At 36.3% G+C, this 16623-nt stretch overlaps 1 protein-coding gene across 13 annotated transcripts in view; it reads right to left on the bottom strand.

The window, feature by feature from the left end:
- The window catches only part of ZMYM4 (zinc finger MYM-type containing 4), a 185719-nt gene that overhangs the window by 54339 nt on the left and 114757 nt on the right, over positions 1-16623 (bottom strand). For 12 of the 13 annotated variants that reach the window (XR_016211123.1, XR_016211122.1, XM_002720695.6 and 9 more), the window contains 10 exons: positions 13965-14139; positions 13630-13842; positions 9497-9647; positions 8936-9051; positions 8188-8463; positions 7187-7337; positions 6247-6419; positions 2197-2347; positions 1241-1381; positions 525-562 (listed from right to left, as the gene is read on the bottom strand). Coding sequence is in view for 11 of the 13 variants with exons in the window: in XM_002720695.6 (XP_002720741.3) it covers positions 525-562; positions 1241-1381; positions 2197-2347; positions 6247-6419; positions 7187-7337; positions 8188-8463; positions 8936-9051; positions 9497-9647; positions 13630-13842; positions 13965-14139 (1585 nt within the window). In the remaining 2 variants the exon portion in view is untranslated. The remainder of the gene's footprint in view (positions 1-524; positions 563-1240; positions 1382-2196; positions 2348-6246; positions 6420-7186; positions 7338-8187; positions 8464-8935; positions 9052-9496; positions 9648-13629; positions 13843-13964; positions 14140-16623) is intronic. The other variant, XM_089301035.1, reaches the window with a different exon arrangement.

Consider the following 16623-nt stretch of genomic DNA (forward strand, 5'->3'; position numbering starts at 1 on the left):
ATAAAGACGATGTGAAAGTTATCCTAGAAAGCAGAAAACACTTTAGAACTGTCACTGTTTTACTCATATGTTTAGTCATATGTTTTACTCATTTTTATTTTCTTCTTCTAAGAGACAATGCACAAAATTATTAATGCATAAGATAAAAGGAAAGACTTTATTTAACATAATCTATACTGGGAAAAGAATAAGCCAATTTGTTAATAATATTCTATTTATAATCTGAGTATATTAAAAAAAATCCAAAATCGCTAAAAGACAAAATGCCTGAATTTTGTACAATTTACTTCAATACAATATAATTTTTAAACTACCTTCAGTAACTACATAAAGCAAGCATTCAAAGAAATTAAAGTATATAACAGACTTAATTAATCAGAAAATCCCATTCCTGAACAAACATTAAATCTAAATGAGCTCATGAAATTTGTTTTATAATAGAATAAACAAAATCAGCTGAGATATTAATACTGCACAAAAATGGAAAATACTGACAATACACCATTAAAAATGATAGAACTTACATCCCCGATGATTTTCGCTGTTACTGTTGGTACTGCACCTTAATGAAAATGAAAACATACATTTATAATCTTTTATTATTTAAATCTTACATTTTATAAACACAAAGTCTCATTACTTAGAAAATGTGCTAATTCAGTGGAAGAAACTAGCAGTTCTTATGTATAAGATATGAAAAAATGATATGGAACTTGTGAAAATACTACTCAACACTCTACTCTAGCAGCCCAAAGGGAGCCACCATTTCTAGTAAGACTGTATCACACATGGGCCAGCACCGCAGCTCACTTGGCTAATCCTCCACCTGCAGGGCCAGCACCTCAGGTTCTAGTCCCGGTTGGGGCGCCGGTTCTGTCCCAGTTGCTCCTCTTCCAGTCCAGCTCTCTGCTGTGGCCCGGGAGTACAGTGTAGGATGGCCCAAGTGCTTGGGCCCTGCATCCGCATGGGAGACCAGGAGGAAGCACCTGGCTCCTGGCTTCGGATCAGCGCAGCGCGCCGGGCGTAGCAGCCATTTGGGGGGTGAACCAATGGTAGGGATGACCTTTCTGTCTCTCCCACTGACTCTGCGTGTCAAAAAAAAATTCTAAAAAAAAATTTCTAAAAAAAAAAAAAATACTGTATCACACATGAAGAAAACAATCACCAGCAGGGAAAAAGTAGAAAACCAAGATGTTATTCAACTCAAAAAGGTTGGATAAATGCTTTCCAATCATCATACCTTGTAAGACACTGTTAGAATTCACTGTGGGCTGAGCAGCAGGAGCACTTGCCAATGATACCACATTAGCTATAACTGGAGTAGAGTCTTTTCTCAGAGATGGGGGCCCTGTTGAAGCAGCTTGAACCATGGAAATACTTGCTGATTAAAATAAAAAATAATACAGTTCACAGAAACTAAAATCACAAGAAGGTTAAGCGATGCTTTCAGGTTTAGGTAATTTCTGTTGAAGCAGTTAGCTCAGGATTAACTGGGTTTTGTTTTTCTATTTTTAAATTAGTAAAACTTTAAAGTCTTCCATGTACTTTATCTTTGTATAAAAATGCAACAAACAGTCTCATTTAAAAACCAAAACAACAATCCCAAAAGGCACAATGAAGATCACAGGGTATATTAAATGGAAATTTAAGCCTAACCTGTTTCTTCTATCTGGCCTTCCTATGAAAAGATACTGTAAAATATCTGGGGTAGGATATAGTTTTTGCTTCTGTTTGTAAAGAGACCATACTTAAACTACTATAGCTTTAAAAATTGTAATTTTTTTTTTGTTTTGAACTCTAAAGTGGTATACACACACAAACATACACACACACGAATATTTTATTTTAAAGGCCATGTGATTTAGAGTTTACATTCTTGATTCTTAGTTTAAATCTTTTTTAAGGAAGCGACGGTGACTATATCCTATTATAAAACAGCAGTTATAATCCTTTCCCATAAAAAGTACCTACAATGTTTATCTGATTTCACATGCTCAGAAAAAGCATTAAAAAAACCCACAATTTTTACTAAGCTGTAAGATGCTCAACTATAAAGGATCTGAATGTTGAGCATTTGAATAAAATGAAATTTGCATTCTATGAAATTAACAACCGTTTACAACACCTAATCTGTAGAAGAGCAATAGTTCTTAGCATTGATCTAAGACACCATTCATTACTTAAGATTAATTTTACCTGCATTGTTTTGTGAAGGTGGGTCACATACACTCTGCTGGTGACAGAACATCAAGATACACAACAGATTACAAAAATGTTTCATTTCCCCTCGCCATTTCAAGGACTCACTGAGTTTACCCTGTCGCTTACAACCATCACACTTGGCCATCTGAAAAGATAGCAAGGAAGTAAGAAATAAACTCTCTATAGCCAGACAGAATAAAAACAGAACACCCATAACAGAAATTAACCTTGAATTTAGATCATAAAATTGAAAGTTGACTGTCCTAAAATGTAAGTATCTTTTATCAATGATTTTATAGTCAATAATTTGTTAAAAACATGTTACATGATAGATAACCCAATAAACAGCAATTAGAAAACAAAGGTGAAGTTTAACTTCAAACAATTTCTATCTCCCTCAAAGACTTCAGAATTGATAAGTTTATCCTACTAAATAAAGTTAAAATTTGAAATATTTTAATTCAATAATATGTCCTCTATAGGAAATCAGAAATAAAAGGAATCAAACTTCCATGACATTAAACTCTTCTTAGGTTAATTACTAGAGATATAAACATGTAATACTTATAAGTTTTAAATTATTAAATTAATTGCCATTCAGGATAAAATATATTAGGCAAATGGAAATCCAAACAAGCAGGGGCTGGCACAGGCACTGCCACTGGAAGGCACCTGCAGGAGTTCCTGCAGGATCCCCAGCCTCCCAGCCCCCGCCACCTGCCCCAGCTGGGATCTGCCCACCAGCGGGGGCCTGGCCACACAGGGCTGCACACTTCGGACTCTGGGCATCTGTTTCTGGAAAGCTCTATCAGGAAAGGTGCTGAGTGGTCCGGGCTCCTGGCTGAGGGCTCTTTGGGGGCTCCCTGGGGCCCTGGGCAGGTGTGAGAGGAACAGATAGCACAGGGCAAAAGCAGCTGTGCCCTGCCACCCCAGCTTCTGCATGTCAGGAAAGACCAAGTGAGTTCCAATTCCCAGGCCTCAGGGAGGAAGCACACCCATACCCTTCTCTCTGTTCCTCTGGTCAGCTGGTGACCTTAGCCTTTATTTCATTGAGAAATCAGCAGTAACCAGAGGTGCACTGCACAGGCTCCTGCTGCACCTCTTGAGAAACAAGCAAAAGACTTCAACAGACAGGTCTCAAAGGAAATACAAATGGCTAAGAAATACATGGGAAAATGCTCAACATCACTAGCCATCAGGGAAATGTAAATCAAAACCACAATTGAGATATCATCTCACCCCTGTCAGAATGGTAAAATTCCAAAACATGCAAGGTAACAAATACTGGCAAGGAAGTAGAGAAAGGGGAACACTGCTGGTGGAAATATAAATTAGTCACTGTGGAAAACGGTGTGGAGATTTCTTAAAAAACTAGAAATGGACTTGCCATTTTATCCAGCAATCCTGTTACTGGGTATGTATCCAAAAGGCAAGACATGTTACATCAAACAGATACCTGTACCACCATGTTTATGGCACCACTGTTCATAATAACCAAAAACTGGAATCAACCAAGATGTCCATCATCAGATAAATGGATTAAAAAAGTGGTATATATACACATGGAATATAATTCAGCTATAAAAAAGAATGAAATTTGCAACAAAATGGACACAACTAGAAGACATCATGTTGAATGAAATAAGCTGGACACAGAAAGACAAATACCACATGTTCTTCCTTATATATGTGTGTATTCAGTATTGCTGCAAGTAAAGTTTTGTGAAATTTTGTTTTATACCTTTGTAGAACCAGTGGCTAAGAATGCTACACTATCATAATTTTAATGATCTGTGATTGATTACTTTAAAATTTATATGGATCAAACAGTTATTTTTTTCTTTCTATTGTTTAAAACCATTGTCTGTATTCCCACTAAATTAGGAATTTTTTTGCTATTTTACTTGTTAAACTTCTAGTTTGGTGAAGTATTAAAGACTTTTCACTGTAGTATAAATTTATAATGTTATCTCAAAAGCTAAAATTAAAAAGAAAAAGGGAAAGAGGATGTAAGGGAGAGAGAAGAATTCTTAGAACTGTATCTATTATATAGGTTGGCAAATGCTCACTCGGACTTACCTCCAATGGTGGAACTAGAAATGTGCCAGGGGATTTCAACTCAATCTTACCAAGGAGGCAGGTACCAATACCAACGCACTTGGTAAAGTGATAAGTATAAATACACAACCGATCAAAAAGATAGGGTATGTGTCGATGAGATTTCACAAATAAGACCAGTGTAAGCAAATAATGAAGGATGGAATTAAAAGGGAGAGAATGATCCTGCGGGGGAAACAGGACACACAGCAGACACATAGAATGGCAGCACTCCTGCCTCAGAATCAACCCTTGGGACATTTGGATCTGGCTAAAAGGTCCATGAGAGTCTCACAGGCATGGAAAGCCATGACACGGTGGCAAAAAACAATCTAAATGAAAGATCCTGGTGAACAAGACCCCAGCAGAAGGAACAGGCCATCAAGGAGAGAGGCGCATTTCTCTGAAGGGAGGAAGGAACCTCCACTGTGATAAGGCCTTGACTAAACAAGTTCAGAGTCAGTGAACTCAAGGGCTTCCATAGCCTAGACAGCTCATAGCAAGAGTCTCGGGTGATTGCTGACGTCATAAATAAATCAACAACGGGAGTCACTGGGTACATGCTCCCCACGTAGGATCTCTGTCCTTAATGTGTTCTACTATGAAACTTAAAAACAACACTACTAGTTGAACAATACCCTATACCTTGTGCGGTTGTGTGAGTGCAGCCTGTTGAAATCCTTGCTTAGTATATACTAAGTTGATCTTCAGTATGTGAAGGTAATTGAAAATGAAACTCGATGAAGGGCGGGATGGGAGAGGGAGTGGGAGAGGGGAGGGCCACGGGAGGGAGGGAGGTTGGGGGGGAAGCCACAACAATACAAAAGTTGCACTTTGTAAATTCACATTTATTAAATAAAAAAATAACTACATAACAAACAAAAAAAAAAAGAAAAAGAAAAAAAAGAACTTAATACTTTACCCTTTTTTTAACTTTTATTTAATGAATATAAATTTACAAAGTACAGCTTATGGATTACAATGGCTTTCCCCCACCATAACTTCCCTCCCACCCGCAACCCTCCCCTTTCCCTCTCCCTCCCCCCTTCCCCTCTCCCTCCCCCCTTCCATTCACCTCAAGATTCATTTTCAATTCTCTTTATATACAGAAGATCAGTTTAGCATATAGTAAGTAAAGATTTCAACAGTTTGCACACACATAGAAACACAAAGTGAAAAATACTGTTTGAGTACTAGTTATAGCATTAAATCACAATGTACAGCACATTAAGGACAGAGATCCTACATGAGGAGTAAAGTGCACAGTGACTCCTGTTGTTGACTTAACAAATTGATACTCTTGTTTATGGCATCAGTAATCACCCTAGGCTCTTGTCATGAGTTGCCAAGGCTATGGAAGCCTTTTATTAAATAAAATAATAACTATATAACAAACAAAAAAAAAAGAAAAAGAAAAAAAAAGAACTTAACACTTTACCCTTTTAGTATTTTTTATGTTCTACTTAAAACTATTGGTTGAACTCTGTAATTAATACACAATTACTCTTAGGTGTTTAATTAATGCTATAACTAGTACTCAAATAGTATTTTACACTTTGTGTTTCTTAGTGGGTGAAAGTTTTACTTAATATATGCTAAATTGATCTTCTGTATATAAAGATAATTGAAAATTAATCTTGATGTGAATGGAAGAGGAGAGGGAGTGGGAGAGGGGAGTGCTGTGGGTGGGAGGGAAGTTATGGGGGGGGAGCTATTGTAATCCATAAGCTGTACTTTGGAAATTTATGTTCATTAAATAAAATATAAAAAAATTAAAAAAAAGAACTGTATCTATAAGCTATATTCAATCTGTTAAAAACTAATTAAAAAATCTTTAAAAAGCAGTTTATACACAATCAAAAAAATTGTCCTTCATTCTACATGGAATTTAAAAGGGGATTCTTTACAACGTGGCTTGAAAAACCCAAGAAGGCGAACTGTATTTACCTGATAGAACAAAACCGTGTGTTTGGACATGCACTCCTCACAGCAGAACTCCTCAACCTTTCCTCCCAGAGTATTTTGTACTAGTTTGGGAGAGGTCTGTAAACAGTAACTGCACATTTTACAGTGATTTCCCCAGCGTTTTGCCAAGTCGTGTTTATACAGCAATTTGCAACCTAAAAATAAGGAAAGATAAAATTAGCATTAGGGAAATATATTGTTTATCTACTTTAATTTAATTGACCTAGAACATATAATTTTCACATTTGGATACTGATCAACTGGCAGATCAAGAGATCAAATTAGAGAATTAAAAGTTTGCATTGTTTTAATGAAGTAAGAAAGGATAGGAAACATTACACTGCACTGACATTTAGTAAGTTTTATTTTTGCAACGTTTATTTTGGCATATGAAAATATACAAAGTCATAATGATATTATTTTGTGCTATAATCAGAAGTTTGAAAGCCACTGGTCTAAAAGAATAATCCTGTGCAGTTTCAAAGTAAAATAAAACATTCGAAACATTTAAAAGATTCATCTCAATAAAGGAAAAAATCTACCTCATATTAACTTGCAAGTTCAGATCACTTATATTCAGAAATATAATGTCATTAAAACAATAAAAGTATCAATTTAGGGTGATAGTAGAATTTTGGGAGCTTTATCTAGAAAGAAGTATGAAAATGAAAAGTAGTTTGAGTTTTCCATCAGTCTAATGTTAAATGTTCTTCAACATTCTTCTGCATTTCTACTTTGAACACAGTTCATTTCAACATCTATATAACATGAAGACCAGATTTTAAAAAGTGAACTAAGTGCAAATAAAACAGTTTGGTGTTATATATATAAGATAAAATAAGATAATATACAGAAGTATCTTAAATATCAACCACTTTTAAGACAACCAATATGTTGGGTAGGCAAGAAAATCTGTCTTTACCTTCACTACAGAATGACTTGTCAGCACCTGAGAATCGTACAGTCTCCTTTATAATTTTCTCAATTTTACAATATTCACACATTGCCATTACATTATTTATTTTCTTATATTCATCAGAACAATTCTTGCCACAGAACTGAAACATTTTACCCTGCAGGGAAATAATCAATAAGTAGTAACTAAGTATTTGGTTTACCTTATCTTATCCATATTCCCACTAAACTAGTGGAAATTCTTATCCATCTTTCTTTCAAAACAGCAATTTTGAGAGATAAAAATCTAAAAAAGAGTACAGATGAACCCACTTATACTCAAACTTTTCCAAAAATATTATTTATTTGAGAGTCAGAGAGAGAGACAAATAGAGAAGGCTCCCATCTGCTGGTTCACTCCCAGTGCCTTTAATGGCTGGAACTGAAGTCAGGAAACAGGATTTCAATCTAGGTTTCCTATACAAGTTGCAAGAACACAAGTATTTGAATAATAACAAGTGCCTTGGAGGGTCAATATCAACAAAAAGATTCAATCAAAGACCTGGATCCAAGAATTAAACTCAGGCCCTCTGATGTGGGTAGGATATACACATCCTAACTGGTGGCTTAACACTAGGCCAAATGACAACCTTTTATTCAGTTCTTATCAAGAATCTATTTTGGGGGCCAGTGTTATGTTGTAGAGGGCTAAGCCTCCGCCTGCAGTGCTGGCAACCCATGTGGGCACCAGTTCATGTCCCAGCTGCTCCTAATCCGTTCCTGCTTTTGGCTATGGCCTGGGAAAGTAATGAAAGATGGTCCAAGTATTTGAGCCCCAGACCCCACGTGGGAGGCCCAGAAGAAGCTGCTGGCTCTGGATCCGCCTAGTTGCAGCCACTGTGGTAGCCATTTGGGGAGTAGACAGTGGATGGAAGACCTTTCTCTCTGTCTCTCCCTCTCTTTGACTTTAACTCTCTCTCTTAAATAAATAAAATCTTAAAAAAAAAAAAAAAAGAAGCTATACTTAACCTTATAGTCAAGGAGTTCTGGTTTTGTGGCAAAAAGACGATTACAGTGTTGACACTTGAGTTTTACAACACTTCGAGCAAACCCAACATGCTGGGATTGGGCAGCAAGACGCTGGAGGCCGGCTGCAGCAGAGCTACTGATGGAGGTGGGAGAAACAGCAGAGGTGTTAGCTCCTCCTGCAGACACTGTTGAACCTGTGGGGATGCTTACAATGACTTGTCCCTGAGACAAGGGCACTACTGAAGAATTCATTCCAGTTGGTTTGTTGAACAAATTCTGGAAAAAAAAAAAAGAAGAAGAAGAAGAAGATGACGATGAAGAAGAAGATTGATTTAAATCACTGGTTCAAACAAGTATTGCATGCCTACACGTGCCAAGCAGAGTTCCAGCTGGGAAAGATGCAACTGTGAACAGGCAAAACTCTTTGCCTTTGAGCAGCTTACAACTGAATGAGAGATGAAGGGTTGGAGAGGGAGGATCTCCTTTATGTCAAAAAATAAAATAATTTCACTAATAATATTCAAAAACAATGTTCTCCCAATTGATAATCTGGATGATAAAAGTACCATTTAATTTTATAAAAGGCAGGTAAATGGCATGCCTCCAAATATAGGATGAAGTAAGAGTCCAAGTTTAACACGACTGAGACAGAAATTTATACAATCCAGGCATCAGCACACATCTAAGTTTACAATACTACAGTGGGTGACTCACTGACTGAAGACGAAGAAAACTCCTGAAGCCATACCTGGAAAGCTACTACACAACTGTAGCTGCAGAAGTTGCGTATACTTCCATCTGACATGGCTAGGTGATACTGAGGGATTGCTGAGGTTTTACAACTGTTACACTGAACTTGTACACCTTAGCAAATCAAAATAAAAACTAATGAGTAATATATACAAATCTATGAGAAATTAAATTTTATACAATATAAAAAAATTCAAGGGCCAGGTTAATTAGTTGCAGGAACTGAAACTATATCAATGTTGCATGTAGACAAAAAAGAACTTAACATTAAATTTTTTTTCTTTTTAAGTAGTCACAGTCTACCCTGAAACTACACAATAAATGAATCTAGAAATAAATTAGGTATGGATAAATAAAATGCATTAAAGAAGTCATATCAAATTCTTTTGGTAAGCAAACAAGCAATCAAGGAAATAGGTGATATTTCACAATAAAAATCTGAAATACTTTACAGTTGCCTTAATTATCTAAATTTGCACAGAAATGTATACTGTAAAAAAAAGTAACCACCCTAATTTCTTCCAACTACCACATTTTATAGTTTATGAAGCAGTATTACCTGCAGAAGTAACCATTTTAACTCTGTAAGCAGATAAGCAATTAACAGAGCAGAAAAGCTCTGTCTTCCCCAAGCTATTGGTATTTTCAATCATTTCTGCTGAGGATCTCAATGATTTGCAAAGCGCACAAGGTGTAATTTTGGCTGATTTCTATTAAGAGAATAAAACAACACTCATTTTTACCAAATGCCTAGTAAAATCAAAATTCTTTCAAATGTTCACACTGAAGGTTGCTGAAATCAATGGTGTTCAAATTTTCATGATTACAATCCTCAGTAAGAACCAAAGATCTTACAAACTAACTCAGTTAACATGTAATTCTGGTTTGCATTTGTGTAATATATGCACACATATAAAACTGAAGAGTTTCACAGAGAAATACATATCATCACAACCTGTGATACATGTTGATATTTTTCATTCTATTCTTTTTTCATGAAAAAATAATGCTGGTTATTAACCTAGTAATTAATTTCAGGAACCTAACTGGCTATAACTATAGTTTTTAAAACTTTCTTTTAAACAATTTAATCTTATACTATCTTAAAAATTGCAGAAACTACCCCCAAAGATGTTTTTTATTGCAATAAAATGTGAATTTTTAACTCATTAGAAAACTCATTGTCAAATACTCCATCACTACTAATCAGAAAGTACACAGAAAACAAAATGGGAGCAAAACTTGGATAGCACAACTGTCGAAATATAAATGACCAAAGTCTAAGAAATAAACCCTCATTTAATGAGGGATCTAGCAGCAAATAATGCTAAATGCTATTAACATACCCCAAATTCAGGATACTTATAGAATATGCCTAGTACCAAAGAAGAGATTTTAAGATTTCTTGTGGGGAGCAACCAAGACTGGACTAAATTACTGGAACTACTAGGACTAATTCTATGCATCTGATCTCCCATCATATGGCGCTGAGAGAGTAAACAACTTCTACACAGCTGCCTCACCAATTCGATTAATAAGCTGCAGGAGCTGATCCTGCTCCTGATTGGAGGAGAGCAGCATGCTCGGCGTGTGGGCAGCAGAGCATGGATTGGTGGAAGAGGACTATAAAGGAGGAGAGAGACAACATGTACCAGGAACATCTGAGGAACCCCTGAGGAACCCCTGAGGAACCCCTGAGAGAACCGGCCGGCGGTGTGCCGCTCCTCCGCCGAAGCGGGGAAAGCGGTGGGGGTGCTGCCCCTCAGCGGAAGTGGGGGGGCCGGCAGCAAATCCGGACGGCATCGTTCCTCCGCGAGTGGGGGCCGGCAGCAAACCCGGGAAGGGCCGGGGAAAAAGAACAGCGCGGGGTCCAGTGTCGTTCCTCCACGAGTGGGGGGGGTGACAATTTCTCTTCCTTCTTAAAGGGTAACTTCTGAGAGCTGATAATAAAAAACTAAGTAAATGCCTAATGCTAGAATATCTTGTACACTTCCAACACTATTTCCCATCCCTCCTCAATCAGAATTGTAGACCCAGACTTCATTTATAAGACTTGGGTTGGGCCTGTGCTGTGGCGCAGTGAGTAAAGCCACCGCCTGCAGTGCGGGCATCCCATATGGGCACCAGTTTGAGTCCTGGCTGCTCCTCTTCCAATCCAGCCCTCTGCTATGTCCTGGGAAAGCAGTAGAAGATGTCCCAAGTCCTTGGGCCTCTGCAGCCACGTGGGAGACCTGGAGGAAGCTCCTGGCTTAGGATCTGCACAGCTCCAGCCTTTGCAGCGATTTGGAGAGTGAACCAGTGGATGGAAGATCTCTCTCTCTCTCTCTCTCTCTCTCTCTCTTTCTGCCTCTCCTTCTCTCGCTGTGTAACTCTGTTTCAAATAAAATAAATAAATCTTTTTTTTAAAAAAAGACTTGGGTCAGGTCAGTATTGTGGTGTAATAGGTAAAGCTGCCACCTGTGACACGGGCATCCCATATGGGTGCCCGTTTGATACCCAGTTGTTCCATTTCCAATGAAGTTCCTTGCTAATGCTCCTGGGAAAGCAGTGGAAAATGGTCCAAGTATTTGGGCACCTGCACCCATGTGGAAGACTCAAATGAAGCTCCTGCTTTGGCCTGGCCCAGCACTGGGCATTGCTGCTATTTGAAGAATCAACCAGCAGATGGAAGATTCTCTCTCTCTCGCCTCCCCACTCACCCCATAACTCTGCCTTTCAAATAAATAAATCTTAAAAAAAAAAAAAAGACTTGGCTTAAGAGTTAGCGCTGTTACGCTTCTACTGTCAAATCTTATCTTGCCCTATCAAGTAGAACTGACTGTGCCGCTTCTGTGGCCCAGTGGACCCCAAAACACTTCCACTCACGTATCTGGACATAAAGCCCTCAAAACAGGAAGTACATCTAATATTTGATGAATGAATTACATAGAAGAAAAAAGAAAAGTGGTAGAAATGAACATCTATAATACACCAAGTTCTACAAGTGTAGTAGGTATTCTCTCCTTCTTATTTCATATAATACTAAAAACATGCTGGTGACATAAATAGTACTATAATCATTAACAGATAAAAAAACTGGAATTGAGGTAGTTTTAACTGCTCCAATCAAGGTATAACTATATTAGTATCTGAAGAGAGAGCATGAGAATAAAATCTAGATCAGCCTTACTTCTAAATTTCAATGCTTCCCTACCACAGCACATATGAATATATGCTAATTTAATTTTAATAGATATTGGCTAAATTAATGAATTTAAAATTAAAATTAAGATGTCTCATTTTACTTTTCCTTCTCTTGTGGAATATGAATCATATTTCAATGGACTAGATCCAAATAACTTTTAGCACCTGACATATCAGGAAATGACATCTTCTGAAAAGTAAACACAAAACATGAACACACTGAATTTTCCATGACAGCAAAAACAAGAAATAAATAGTAAAACTAAGCCCCTTGTATGTTCTTGTACATTACTAAGAAATAAACTAAAATACTGCAAATATTTAAAATTTCAAAATCACTGCAATGATTTAAGAATCACTTATCAGAAACTTCCCAACACTATTAAATTCATCAATATGGGTAAAATTTTAAAAACTTTATTAATTTAAGAAAAAGAGTAATTAGCTCATACACTGAAACAGAAAATAATAAAATTTAAAATGTAGAAAAGTTCTTACAATTCCTTTAGACTCAATTTTAAAACTACTATTTACCCAAATTTTACTAACAAAATACAAATCTAACACACACAAAACTGTATAAAAGATATCAGTCATACAGAGTTCATCCAATTCTTTTGCAAACCTCATCAATTCATAAAATAACATAATAATTTGTAACCATTTACTATAAAAATTCTGATTTTTATAGTAAGATTCTGATTCTCTGGTTTGCAATTTTAATTATGTGGATCCAGTTACAAGAACCTATGTGTAACCTGGACCTTTCCCTATCAAATAAAAAGCATATATGCAAATAAAAATGTATCAAAGATAAGACCCCCTTAAAAAAAAAAGATCAGGCCACCACACACCAAAAGAACAGGACTGGTCATTACTGGGAGATGTACTTTATTCTTTGCTTGCTTTTTTCCATTTTAAAAATATTGTTTTTGGAGCCAGTGTTGTGATGCAGTGCGTTAAGCCACTGCCTGCAAATCAGGCATCTCATATGAGCAGCAGTTCTGAATGCTCCACTTTCAATCCACCTGCCTGCTAATGTGCCTGAGAAGGCACTGAATGATTGCCCAAGTACTTAGGCCCCTGTCACCCACATGGGGGACCTGGATGGAGTTCCTGGCTCCTGGCTTCAGCCTGGCCCGGCTCTGGCCATTGCAGCCATTTGGTGAATGAACTAGCAGATGGAAGATCAATCTCTCTCTCACCCACCCCATCTCTCTCTCTCTCTCTCCCCTTCTCTCTCCCTCTCTGGAACTGCCTCTCAAATAATCTTATTAAAAAAAAAAAAAAAAAAGTTGTTCAACATTTGAATCACATTTAAAATAAAAAAGCACACCCTAACCACATGTATTTAAATGCTTGTGTTACTTACAGAACTCTTTAACAAAGTTAATGCCCATTCATTAGTCAAATACTATTTATATGTAAAGAATATTAGTTATGCATTCTCAATATTTTTAACATACTCATTAAAATTTCTAGACATTGGAATTAAAGAGGGTCACGTACCTGTTTGTATGCTGTGACACATGTTGAGCTACAAAACTTCTTAGACTGTCCCTCTATCTGAAGCATGTGGCACTGTCCAGAGCCACTGTAACAGTAACCCCCGCAGTTCTCACAACAGTTCATGGTGAGGTTGTTAGCAGAACGAAACTTTGAGAAGCAGGCATCACTGCAAAGTTTATGCACCACATTCTGATAATTAACTTCATGTCGAATCTAGAATTAAAAACAACATACCACCAAGCAGAGAACATCAAAAGCTGTTTTTTAAGCATAAACATCAGACTATCTCCCTCTAACCAAACCCCACTGCCATATAAAGTAAAAAGGTAACTTACAACAGCATTCTTTTGACACATGCTGCATTTGGTTGAAATGCTATTTGTATTTATAGTAACAATAGGTTTTTTTTTCAGTTCATATGTTGACAAACATGACTGACTGCAAAAATCTTTACTGGTGGTGGTATTTTCAAACTGGGCACTGATCACATCCTTTGGATTTAAAATGTCCCTAAAAATGATAACAATGATAAAGTAAGCTACAGTGCAATTCACTTTTTCCCCATTTTTGTGAGTTAAAATAATATAAAGGCAATTATAACAGGTAAAGGGCAATGAAATTTAAATTTAAAACTTGAATTTTCTGGGATAAACTTACAAACTGATTTGATCCTAGGTTCAAAATGGAATGAACAGACCATCTACTTCATAGAACTGTTGTGAGAATTAGTATATTATGTTTCAAAGATTAAAAGGAAATACATTAAATGGTTACTATTCATTATCCCTGTAGGTAAGAATACAGATTTCAATTTTTAGACTTATCTATATGTAATTAATTATTTATTATGTAAATACTTTTTAAAAGTATTACACTTGAAATTCTTAAAAAATCAGTATCATTTTACAATAAACATGCATTTTAAACTACACAATGTATGAGTATATTCTAACATGTTTAAATGAAATCTAACATTTCCATATCCAAACAACTTAAGCACTAACAGACAATGAAGATTGAAACTCTAATGATTAAGGTTCCCTTATCATTCCCTAATCTTCACCTCCCAAACCAGCTTATCTATAGTAGTTTAACAGATAGTTAAGTGTAAACCATTTTAAAAACCAATTTTAAAAACTGGTGACATTTTCCAAATAGTGTATTTTTCTGAGCATATATCTGCAGCTAGTTCCTAACTGTTATATTCACTCCTGTGTGCTAATCAGATTATGTTAATAGAATGCTATTATAGAAAAATCATAAAAAATATTTTCTTCAATAATAGTTAACAGGGAACAATCAGAAATTATGAAGAACACTTCATACTGGAACTACACTATAATAGGTAATTGCATACCTTGTTGTCGTCCACACTTAGCAGTTCTAGATTACTTTGCTGCATTTTTGTCTATACAGCATTTTTTAAATCTAAGTTTTAATGTATTTCATAGACAGGTATTTACTGGACACTTACACTGAGCCAGATACTAACTAAGCCCTGCAAGATACAATCCATGCATGTGTTCAAGAAGCTCAGTTACTGGGAAAAATAGAAAATTTATGAAATATTATAAAAGAAGCATGTATGCTATATACTACAGAAATATAAATGAAGAAATAATTATTTTAAAGCATATGAGACATGAAAAAATATCCAAAAGAAGGTGATATTTTAGCTGGATCTTTAAGACAGAATTTTCTAGAAGGTTAAGGAGAAGATGGGAGCAGCATAGAACAATGACAATAATAAAGTACAAAAGTAGGCATTTTTCACTCCTCTCAGTATTCTTAGTGTCCAATTAGATTTATCTTATTGTAGTAGTTGATATCTTTTACAAAAATGAGAAGAAGCAATCTCATTTCAGCTAGCAAAATTTCAGTAGTACAAATAATCCAGAAAGTTACTTATTTGAATATCATTATACCAAGAATCTGATTTTTCTAATAGTATTAATAAAATTATCCCTCAAAAATTATTTTTTATGTAGGAGTGGAAACATTTTTTTAAAAAAAACTGATTAAGTCCCTATATTAAGGAAAACTAAAAGTTAATTAAGATTAACTCAAATATATTCAGAGATTTTGCCAACTTCGAAAGTCTAAGAGAAATGGTTAACAAAAAGAAAAGTAAAATAAAATAATCACCCTGAACAGCTAATGAATTTATTTATTTATTTATTTATTTATTTATTTATTTGACAGGCAGAGTTAGACAGTCAGAGAGAGAGAAAGACAGAGAGAAAGGTCCTCCTGTTTCTGTTGGTTCATCTCCCAAGTGGCTGCTATGGCCGAGCAGCACGCCGATCCGAAACCAGGAGCCAGGTGCCTCCTCCCGGTCTCCCATGTGGGTGCAGGGCCCAAGGGCCTGGGCCATCCTCCACTGCATCCCGGGCCACAGCAGAGAGCTGGACTAGAAGAGGAGCAACTGGGACAGAATCCAGCACCCCGACCGGAACTAGAACCAGGGGTGCCGGTGCCACAGGCGGAGGATTAGCCTAGTGAGCCACGGCGCTGGCCCATGAATTTATTTGAACCTAAGTGCTGTTGTTCTATTTCTACTGGTCTATAAAAACAGTAGAAACTCACAGAAAGAAAATCTTTTCTATTTCTACCTACTCAAATTAAATTGAAATCCTTCTTATAGAGATTGATTTAAAATTAAATCTGTTTGATCATATGGACTATGTAGGAAAACAATGAATGTGTGAAAATTAACCAGCTTTGTGTTATGGAGCAAATCTTTTCCTTGAATTTAATGCCCCTATATTTAAAGTTTATTCAAATCAGCAATTTTACAATCAGACAAAGCTGACTGCTATGATTTATGTAAAAACAAGAGGTAGGAAGCTGGAAGGAAAGTAGATGAAGGGACAGTTCAGGAAACAAAATAGACACTATGAGGAAAAAATAAGATTAATGAGCGACTGAGGAAAGAAACAGGAAGAGAAAAAAGGTAATTATATAAAAACGAAAAGGAGGAGAAAAGTAAGTAGA

This window comes from Oryctolagus cuniculus, chromosome 7, assembly GCF_051225735.1.
Source record: "Oryctolagus cuniculus isolate XC-2025 breed Fujian yellow rabbit chromosome 7, ASM5122573v1, whole genome shotgun sequence".
Taxonomy (NCBI): Eukaryota; Metazoa; Chordata; class Mammalia; order Lagomorpha; family Leporidae; genus Oryctolagus; species Oryctolagus cuniculus.